The 11,866-nt window shown below is 46.4% G+C and overlaps 1 protein-coding gene across 1 annotated transcript in view; it reads left to right on the top strand.

Annotated features, from left to right (window-relative positions):
• LOC112077647 (von Willebrand factor) overlaps nt 1–10,687 on the top strand; it is a 21,239-nt gene extending 10,552 nt beyond the window's left edge. Inside the window, exons 2-4 of the mRNA XM_024144134.2 lie at nt 5,794–5,940; nt 6,184–6,327; nt 10,552–10,687. Of these exons, the coding sequence (XP_023999902.2) occupies nt 5,794–5,940; nt 6,184–6,327; nt 10,552–10,640 (380 nt within the window). The 3' untranslated portion in view covers nt 10,641–10,687. The remainder of the gene's footprint in view (nt 1–5,793; nt 5,941–6,183; nt 6,328–10,551) is intronic.
• The last annotated feature ends 1,179 nt before the right edge of the window (nt 10,688–11,866 follow it).

The raw sequence follows: 11,866 nt of genomic DNA, 5'->3' as shown, positions 1-11,866 counted from the left end.
TTTACTTAGTTAGAGAGTAATGCCTCTCCATCATGGGGATGTTAATAGTTATTGCTAAAGAGTTCATAATTACATATACCAGCTACTGGGGAGCGTCCTGTATTAAGAGTATCAAGAGGGAAAATAGAGTCGAAGTTTTAAGAGTTTTTGCTCTTACCAGGCATGGATGATTTTAAAAATATACTTGGAATTAGAGAGGAGGAAGGAGTTCGCTATCTACCAGGCAATTGGTTGGTGATGAGAGCAAATTTGTGTAGAGGAAGAAATCTTTGCTCTACCAGGGCTTGGGGGAGCTGAGAGATGGGGATGTAGAGGAAAAAAAAGAGTTGGAGTTGCTTGCCTTTATACAGGCTTGTGTGATGTTAGAGAGTCTGCAGTTCACTATCACAACAGAGCGAGACTGTGGGGGCGATGTAGAGAGAAGACTTTGCCCTCTACAGGATGTCGATAGGATTGGGAATTTTAATTGTAGAGAGGCTATTACCAGTACTGTATGAATAAACATGGAGGAGTTTGCTCTACCAGGCAAGTGATGTAGAGGAAGTTGCTATACCAGGCTTAATGTGCCTGTGTTGATGAAATATGTAGTACAATAGTTGTATGTGAATTAATTATGAATATTAATTGTTTGTTTCGTGTTTTTTTTTTGCTAAGGGGAGTTGCTTAACCAGGCTGTAAATTAAAATTTATTTATTTTTTTTATTTATAAGATATATTTTTTGATTGTAGATAGAAGAGTTCTTAATAACCAGCCTGGTGGGATTGTTAGAGGAGTTGCGTTTTATTACCAGCTGTGATGTAGAGGAGATGCTGCACACCAGGCGTATGTGATGTTTTTTTTTTTGTAGAGGAGTAGTGCGTTCTATACCCAGGCTTGTATTGACGTTTTTGTAGAGGAGTTTATTGGTTTGAATCGAAATCAGAAGGAAGAGTTTGATTTTCAATCTTTTGTGTCTTTTTTGCCTTTTATACCAGGGCATGTAGTGTAGAGGAGTGGTTTTGCTGAATTATAATTCTACCAGGCTGTGTGGGGGATATGTTAATAAAGGAGGAGAATAAAGGTGCCTTTCTTACCAGGCTGGATGTATCTAGAGGGTTCATTTGCTCACCAGGCATTGTGATTAGAACTGGTATAGAGGAGTCCTCTACCAGGCTGCATGCTGTGGGAGCTATGATTAGAGGAAAAGGGTTTTATTCTTACCAGGCTGGATGAATAGAGGAGTTGCGTATCTACCAGGCTTGGTGGGATGTAAAAGGAGAAGTTGCTATATACCAGCCTTCGGATGTTAAGAGGAGGTTGCTCTATAGCCTAGGCATGATGTAGCAGGAGTTGCTCTACCAAGGCCAAGTGATTGTAGAGAGTTGCATCATACCTAGGCTGTTGTAGAGGAGTCATGGCTATACCACGGCAGATAGCGGTTTGGCTTACCACTGAGTGAGGAGTTGCTCTCACAGCGGAGTTAGGTGCTACCAGGCTGGGATGTATAGGAGTTGCTCTACCAGGCTGGGATGTAGAGAGTTGCCTCTACCAGGCTGTTGATGTAGAGGAGAGTTGCTCTACCAGGCCGTGTGGGGATGCTAGAGAGATTGCTCTACCAGGCGTTGATGATGTAGAGGAGTTGCTATACCAGGGGATGTAGAGGAGTTGCTATACCAGGCGGATGTAAGGAGTTGGTATACCGGTGTATGGTAGGGAGTTGCTCTACCAGGCTTGATGTAGAGGATGTTGCCTCTACCAGGCAGTGATTAGAGGAGTTGCTATGCCAGGCTGGGATGTAGAGGAGTTCTCTACCAGGCTGTGATGTAGAGGAGTTGCTTATACCAGGCTGTGATGTAGAGGAGTTGCTCTACCAGGCTGGATGTAGAGGAGTTCTTACCAGGCTTGGATGTAGAGGAGTTGCTATCCAGGCTGGATGTAGAGGAGTTGCTCTACCAGGCTGGGATGTAGAGGAGTTGCTCTACCAGGCTGGATGTAGAGGAGTTGCTCATACCAGGCTGTGATGTAGAGGAGTTGCTCTACCAGGCTGTGATGTAGAGGAGTTGCTCTACCAGGCTGTGATGTAGAGGAGCTCTACCAGGCTGGATGTAAGAGGAGTTGCTTTACCAGGCTGGGATGTAGAGGAGTTTGCTATACCAGGCTGATGTAGAGGAGTTGCTCACCAGGCTGGATGTAGAGGAGTTGCTCTACCAGGCTATGTAGAGTGACCAGCTGATGTTAGAGGGGTTGCTCTACCAGCTGTGATGTAGAGGAGTTGCTATACCAGGCTGTGATGTAGAGGAGTTGCCTACCAGGCTGGATGTAGAGGATTTGCTCATACCAGCTGGGATGTGAGAGAGTTGCATATACCGGCTGTGATGGAAAGAGGAGTTGCTCTACCACGCTCTGTGATGTAGAGGAGTTCTGAAGTTGCTAAACCAGGGCTGGGATGTAGAGGGGTTGCTCTACCAGGCTGTATGTAGAGGAGTTGCTATTACAGGCTGGATGTAGAGAGTTGGCTCGTACCCAGGCTGGATGTAGAGGAATTGCTCTACCAAGGCTGCGGATGTAGAGGAGTCTTTACCAGGCTGTGTATGTAGAGGATGTTGTATACCAGGCGCTGATGGAGATGCCTACCAGGCTGTGATGAGAGGAGTTGCCAACTCAGAGCTGGATGTAGAGGAGTTGCTATACACAGGCTGGGATGTAGAGGAGTTTGCTCTACCAGGGCTGGTCTACATCCCAGCCTGGTAGAGCAACTCCTCTACATCACAGCCTGGTATAGCAACTCCTCTACATCACTGCCTGCCCTCCAGGACACCTACAACAACAGGTGTCGCAGGAAAGACAATAAGGTCATCAGGGACGTCAGCCATCTGAGCCATGACCTGTTCTCCCCACTTCCATCAGTCAGACGTGGGCAGTATAGCAGCGKCATGGCAAAAACTGGAAGATTGGCAAATGGTTTCTACCCCCCCAGACCATAAGGCTGTTGAATAGCCACCACTAGTCAGCTACCTGCTCTCCCTGTCCTGCTCCTGCCACCGGACTTCCTGCTCCACAATGGACATGTATCAGTCTTACAGTTATTATTATGATTATTATAAATTATGATTATCATTGTTTTTAACTTCTCTTTTTGACTCTTGGAGCTCAGAGCTTCAGAATTTCACTGTAGTCTGCAATTACATCTGCGACCCTGTACATGTGACTAATAAAGTCATCTAATCATCTACAGGGCTGTTTCGCTAGCAGAGACTAGAATACGTTTCAGGAATCATCTGATAACATTGAGGGGTTTATCACATCAGTCAATAAGTGGCTCCACAGTGACCATACGTTTCTATTCCAACCAAAAGCCATTGATTACAGACAACATCCGCACTGAGCTAAAGGCTAGAGCTGCCACTTTCAAGGAACGGAACACTTATCCGGATGCTTATAATGAAACCCACTACGCCTTCCAACAAACCATCAAACAGGCAAAGCATAAATACAMCATATTATACAAGGTAACCTGCCTAAATGACTACCAAATCTGACCAAAAATCTATCCTCATGATTCCTGCTTACAACCAAACACAAAAGCAGGACGTACCAGTGACTCGCTCATTAACTGTGGTCAGATGACGCAGAAGCTAAGCTACAGAACTGTTTTGCTAGCACAGACTGGAACATGTTCCAGGATTTATCCAAAAGCATTGAGAAGTATACCACCTCAGTCACCGGCTTCATCAATAAGTGCATTGATGACGTCGTCCCCACAGTGACTGTACATACATAYCCCAACCGGAAGCCATGGATTACAGGCAACATTCACACTGAGCTAAAGGGTAGAGATGCCAATTTCAAGGAGCGGGACTCTAACCCGGATGCTTATAAGAAATCCCGCTATGCCCTCTGAACCATCAAACAGGCAAAGTGTCAATACAGGACKAAGATTGAATCCTACTACACTGATGCTCATCAGATGTGGCAGGACTTGCAAACTATTACGGACTATAAAGGGAATCCCAGCCATGAGCTGCCCAGTGACACAAGCCTACCAGACGAGCTAAATTACTCCTGTGTACGCTTCGAACACTGAAGCATGCATGAGAGCACCAGCTGTTCTGGATGACTGTGTGATCACGCTTGCCGTAGCCGATGTGAGTAAGCCCTTTAAACAGGTCAACATTCACAAGGCCACAGGGCTAGGCGGATTACCAGGGGGTATTCTCCGAGCATGCGCTGACCAACTGGTAAGTGTCTTCACTGAAATGTTCAACCTGGCAAAGACTGTAATAGCTACATGTTTCACAATGGTTCCTGTGCCCAAGAACACCAAGGTAACCTGCCTAAATGACTACCGACCCGTAGCACTCACGTCTGTTGCCATGAAGTGCTTTGAAAGGCTGGTCATGGTTTCAAATAAGCACCATCATCCCAGAAACCCTAGAGGCATTCAATTTGCATACCGCACCAACAGATCCACAGATTATGCAATCTCTATTGCACTCAACACTGCCCTGTCCCACCTGCACAAAAGGAACRCCTACTTGAGAATGCTACAGATCAGCAGTCAACACCATAGTGCCCTCAAAGCTGATCACTATGCTAAGGACCCTGGGACTAAACACCTCCCTCTGCAACTGGATTCAGGATTTCCTGACGGGCCACCCCCAGGTGGTGAGGGTAGGCAACATCCCGTCCGCCACGCTGATCCTCAACATTGGGACTCCTCAGGGGTGCGTGCTTATTCCCTTCCTGTATCCCTGTTCACCCATGACTGCGCGGCCATGCACATAGGGAGGAGGTCAGAGACCTGGCAGTGTGGTTCCAGGACAACAACCTCTACCTCAACTTGATCAAGACAAAGCAGATGATCGTGGACTACAGGAAAAGGAGGGCAGAGCACGCCCCCATTCTCATCGACGGGGCTGTAGTGGAGCAGGTTGAGAGCTTTAAGTTCCTTGGTAACCAACAAACTATCATGGTTCAAACATACCAAGACAGTCGTGAAGAGAGCACGACAATGCGTGTTCCCCCTCAGGAGACTGAAAAGATTTGGCATGGGTCCTCAGATTCTCAAAATGTTCAACAGCTGCACCATTGAGGCACCCTAACTGGTTGAATCGCCTGGAATGTCAACTGCAAGACGTTACATAGGGTAGTGCATACGGTCTGATACTGAGGCCAAGCTTCCTGCAATCCAGGACCTCTATACCAGGAGGTGTCAAAAGAAGGCCCTAAAAATTGCCAAAGACTCCCGCCACCTAGTCATATACTGTTCTCTCTGATACTGCACGGCAAGCGGTACCGGAGAGCCAAGTCTAGGTCCAGAAGGCTTCTTAAGACTGCTGAACATCTAATCACATGGSWACCCAGACTATTTGAATTGACCTCCCCCCTTTTTTACGCTGCTGCTACTTGCTGTTTATTATTTATACATAGTCACTTTACCCCTACCTACATGTACATAATACATAAATTACCTCGACTAACCTGTACCCCTGCACATTGACYCGTTGCCAGTACCCCTTGTATATAGCCTCGTTATTGTTATTTTATTGTTGCTTTTCTATTTTTGACTTTAGTTTATTTAGTAAATATTTTTCTTAACACTTATCTTTCTTAAAACTGCATTGTTGGTTAAGGGATTGTACATAAGAATTTCACGGTAAGGTGTGCTACACCCGTTGTATTAGGCGCATGTGACAAAWAACATTTGATTTGATACACCCACACACCACACCCACATTTGTGAATATAGATGAGGTCTGGTGAATTCCTCTACTACTCTGTGATTGGTTGATATCCTGTGACCTCTGACCCAGTGCCATGCAGGAAGCCGATGGATGTCCTGTTCCTGCTGAGAGGCGGGAATAGGGCGGGGCCAGAGACTGACGGGCAGCCAGAGGGCGGGACAGAATTTGAGGACATGAAGACGTTTGTCAAAGCCTTCGTCAACAGCGCTGATATTGGTACGCCTGCTGGCCAATCAGAACACAGTTTTAACTGAACCACCTAATCACAACACAGCTCTTACTGTACCATCCAATCACAACACAGCTCTTACTGAACCATCCAATCACAACACAGCTCTTACTGAACTACCCAACATTAACATGAAAAAGTAACACAAAGTGAACGAACACATTGCTGAAGGCAGAGAACGATGGTCTGTAAGAGACTGGAAATATAATTCCCGGGGGATGTGTTTTCAGGTCGGAACGAGACGCAGGTGGGTGTGGTTACATACGGAGAGACCAGTAGTGTGGGCGTGGCCTGGAGAGAGGAGCAGGACAGGACACACCTGCTGACCCTGGTGGACCAGCTGACCAGTCCGACACACACACACACCGCACTGGGTAATACGCACACACACCACTGGGTAATACACACACCACTGGTAATACACACACCACTGGTAATACACACACACCACTGGGTAATACACACACCACTGGGTAATACACACACCACTAGTTAATACACCACACACACACCACTTGGGTAATACACACACCACTGGGTAATACACACACACACTGGGTAATACACACACACTGGGTAATCACACCACCACTGGGAATACACACCACTGGGTAATACACACACCACTGGGCGTAATAGACACACACCACTGGGTAAACTACACACACCACTGGGTAATACACACACACAACACACACACACCTGGGTAATACACACACACCACTGGGGTAATACACACACACTGGGTAATAACACACACACCACGGGTGGCGCAGTGGTCTAGTCTCCCGGGTGGCGCAGTGGTTCTAGGGCACTGCATCGCAGTGCTAGCTGCGCCACCAGAGTCTCTGGGTTCGCGCCAGGCTAGGCTGGTTCGCGCCCAGGCTCTGTCGCAGCCGGTCGCAACCGGGAGATCCGTGGGGCGACGCCACAATTGGCATAGCGTCGTCCGGGTTAGGGGGTTTGGCCGGTAGGTAGGTTTTTGGCGGTAGGGATATCCTTGTCTCAGTATGTAAAAATGTAATAAAATGTATGCACTCTACTGTAAGTCGCTCTGGATAGAGCGTCTGCTAAATGACTAAAATGTAAATGTAAATGTAAAATGTAATACACACACACCCACTGGGTAATACACACACACCACTGGTAATACAACACACAAACACTAGGTAATACACACACACACCACTGGGTAATACACACCACCACTGGGTAATACACACACCACTAGGTAATACACACACACACACACCACTGGGTAATACACATACCACTGGGTAATACCACCATGAATACACACACACCACTGGGTATATACACACACACACCACTGGGTAATACACACACACACCACTGGGTAATACACACCACTAGTAATACACACACACACCACACACACACTGGGTAATAACACACCACTGGGTAATACACACACACACACCACTGGGTAATAACACACACACACCACTGGGTAATACACACACAAACACACACTGGGTAATACACACATGCACACACACCACTGGGTAATACACACACACACCACTGGGTAATACACACACCACCATGGGTAACACACATGGTAATAACACACCACGGGTAATACACACCACCACTGGTAATACACACACACACCCCTGGTAATACACACACACTGGGTAATAACACACACACACCCCACTGGGTAATCACACACCACTGCGTAATAACACACACACACCACTGGGTAATACACACACCACTGGGTAATACACACACACACCACAGGGAATACACACACACACAACTGGGTAATACACACACAAACACACCACTGGGTAATACACACACACACTGGATAATACAACACCAACTGGTATACACACACACACACCACTGGGTAATACACACACGCACCACTGGGTAATACACACACACCACTGGGTATACACACACCACTAGGTAATACACCACACATACACACACCACTGGGTAATACACACACCACTGGGTAATACACACACGCACCACTGGGTAATACACACACACCACTGGGTAATAACACAACACCACTGGGTAATACACACACACCACACACCACCACTGGGTAATAAACACACCATAATCACACCACCTGGTAATACACACACAAACACACACTGGTAACACACACACTGGGTAATACACACACCCACTGGGTAATACAACACACACACATGGTAATACACACACCCACCACTGGTAATACACACACACACTGGGTAATACACACCACTAGTAATAACACACACATACACACACCACTGGGTAATACACACACCACTGGTAATACACACACGCACCACTGGGTAATACACACACACCACTGGTAATACACGCACCACTGGGTAATACACACACACTGGTATACACACACGCACCACTGGGTAATACACACACACCACTGGGTAATACACGCACCACTGGGTAATACACACACACACACACACCACTGGGTAATACACACACACACACACACCACTGGTATAAACACCACTGGGTAATACACACACACCACTGGGTAATACACACACACACACACACACACCACTGGGTAATAAACACACCACGGGTAATACACACACACAACACACCACTGGGTAATAAACACACCACTGGGTAATACACACACACAACTGGGTAATACATACAGCACTGGGTAATACACACCTCAGTCTTCTTGGGTATTATGCTACAAGCTTGGCACACTTGGGATTTTCTCACATTCTCTGCAGCTCCTTTCAAGCTCCGTCAGGTTGGATGGGGAGGGTTTTCAGGTCTCTCCAGAGATGTTCGATCAGGTTTCAAGTCCAGGCTCTGGCTGGGCCCGAAGCCACTCCTGCGTTGTCTTGGCTGTGTGCTTACGGTCGTTGTCCTGTTGGAAGGTGAACCTTCGCAATAGCTGAGGTCCTGAGCACTCTGGAGCAGGTTTTCATCAAAGATCTCTCTGTACTTTGCTCTGTTTGTCTTTCCTTCGATCCTGACTAGTCTCCCAGTCCCGCTGCTCTGAAAAACATCTCCACAGCATGATGCTGCCACACCATGCTTCACCGTAGTGATGGTGCCAGGTTTACTCCAGATGGGACGTTTGGCCAAACACTTCAATCTTGGTTTCACCAAACCAGAGAATCTTGTTTCTCATGGTCTGGGAGTCCTTTGGGTGCCTTTTGGAAAACACCAAGCTTTTTACTGAGGAGTGGTTCCATCTGACCACTTTACCATAAAGGCCAGATTGGTGGAGTGCTGCGGAGATGGTTGTCTTTCTGGAAGGTTCTCCATCTCCACAGAGGAACTCTGGAGCACTGTCAGAGGACCATCAGGTTCTTGATTGCTCAGTTTGGCCGGGTGTCCAGCTCTAGGAAAAAGTCTTGGTGGTTCCAACTTCTTCTATTTAAGAATGATGAAGGTCATTGTGTTCTTGAGGACCGTCAATGCTACATAAATGTTTTGGTACCCTTCCCCAGACACAATCCTGTCTCGGAGCTCTACAGACAATTCCTTTGACCTCATGGCTTGGTTTTTATCTGACATGCACTGTCAACTGTGGGACTTATATAGACAGGTGTGTGCTTTTCCAAATCATGTCAAATTTACCATATATGGATGCCAATCATGTTATAGAAACATCTCATCAATGGGAAACAGGATGCACCTGTAACGGCTCTCGTTGGTGAGAAGGAAGAGTAGACCAAAGCGCAGCGTGGAAAGTGTTCATGATTCTTTTATTCAAAAAACATTCAAAAAAATAACAAAAGCGAAAACGAAAGGGCACAGTTCTGTCAGGCTAAGACACTAAACAGAAAACAAGATCCTACAATTTAATGGTGGGAAAAAGGGCTAACTAAGTATGATCCCCAATCAGAGACAACGTAGACAGCTGCCTCTGATTGGGAACCAACTCGGCCAAAAACAAAGAAACAGAAGACATAGAATTTCACCCGAGTCACACCCTGACCTAACCAAACATAGAGAATAATAAGGATCTCTAAAGTCAGGGCGTGACAGTACCTGAGCTCAATTTCGAGTCTCATATCAAAGGGTCTGAATACTTATGTAAAAAGGTATTTTTATTTTTATTACATTTGCAAAATTTCTAAAAACCTGTTTTTGATTTGTCATCATGGGTATTGTGTGTAGATTTTTTGGTATTATTAGAAGGCTGTAACGGAGCAAAAGTGGTAAAAGGGAAGCAGTCTAAATGCTGTTGTTAGTAGTCTGCCTAGACAGTGTTGCAGAATCCTAGACAGGGCAGTCCATTATATTGAGGTTGGGAGAAAAGTCCATGCAAAACATTGTTGAATTCACAAGTTCTGCTGACAGGTCCATGACAATCTGACATTGTTTTCTCTTTCTGAAGCTGATAGTCCTTTTCAGATACAGCATAAATGACTGCTACAGATTAAAACAATCTGCCAACATCAGTAAATAGACCATGCCAGGTAACACACACACGCACCGTACAGGGTAACATACACACATCGCGCTGTGTAACACACACACATCACGCTGGGAAACACACACATCGCGCTGTGTAACACACACACCGTATCATCTGATGGCTCCTCTTTCTCTGTGATCAGGTGCTGCGTTGCGATTTGCTGTCCAACATCCATCTCTCCGTCTAGTGGGGGCAGAGTGGGTGTGGCCAAGGTGGTGGTTATGCTGGTGATTGAGGTCGACTGACCAACTACAGGAGGCAACTAATGAGGCGCTGACCGCAGGTTAGTGATGACATCAGAAGGAGGACCACAGGTTAGTGATGACATCAGAAGGAGGACACCGTTTTGAGGTGATATCTTAACGAGGACACAGTTTAGTGGTGACATCATAACGAGGACCACAGTTTAGTGGTAACATCATAAGGAGGGCAGGAAGTTAGTGGTGACATCATAACGAGGACAGGTTAGTGGTGACATCATAAGGAGAGCAGGATTAGTGTACGATCATAACGAGGACATGTTAGTGGTGACATCATAAGGAGGGCAGGAAGTTTAGTGGATGACATCATAACGAGGACATTATGGGTGACATCATAAAGGAGGGCAGGAAGTTAGTGGTGACATCATAACGAAGAGACCAGTTTAGAGGTGAATACGAGGACCACAGGTTAGTGGTGATATTACGAGGACCACAGGTTAGTGGTAGCATCATAAGGATGGCAGCAGGGTAGTGGTGACATCATAACGAGGACCACATGTTAGTGGTGATACAACGAGGACACAAGGGTAGTGGTAGCATCATAAGGAGGGCAGGAAGTTAGTGGTAACATCATAAGGAGGGCAGGAAGTTAGTGGGACATCATAACGAGGACATGTTAGTGTGACATCATAAGGTGTGCAGGACGTTAGTGGTGACTTCAAAGGAGGACCACGGGTTAGTGGTGACATCATAAGGAGGGCAGCAGTTTAGTATTGACATCATAAGGAGGGCAGCATATTAGTACTGACATCATAAGGAGGCAGCAGGTCAGTGGTGCCATCATAAGGAGGAACGAAGGTTAATGGTGACATCATAACGATGATAGCAGGTTAATGGTGACATCATAACGAGGACTGCAGGTTAGTGTGACATCATAAGGAGGGCAGGAAGTTAGTGGTGACTTCATAAGGAGGAACGCAGGTTAATGGTGACATCATAACGATGATAGCAGGTTAATGGTGACATCATACGAGGACTGCAGTTAGTGGTGACATCATAACAACCACAACAGTTTAGTGATGACATCATAACTCTGCCAACAGGCTGTCAGTTTTCCCCATCGGCATCGGGCCGGTTACGACAGAGCTGAACTGAGCCTGCTTGGTTCCCATGGCGACCAGGACAACACACTCCCACTTAACAGCATGGAGGAGCTGATGATGCTGTTAACACTGGACAAGAGCTCACAGAAAAACT

The sequence above is a fragment of the Salvelinus sp. IW2-2015 genome, unplaced genomic scaffold (genome assembly GCF_002910315.2).
Source record: "Salvelinus sp. IW2-2015 unplaced genomic scaffold, ASM291031v2 Un_scaffold4792, whole genome shotgun sequence".
NCBI classification, from domain to species: Eukaryota; Metazoa; Chordata; class Actinopteri; order Salmoniformes; family Salmonidae; genus Salvelinus; species Salvelinus sp. IW2-2015.
This window is presented reverse-complemented; position numbering and strand designations above follow the sequence as displayed.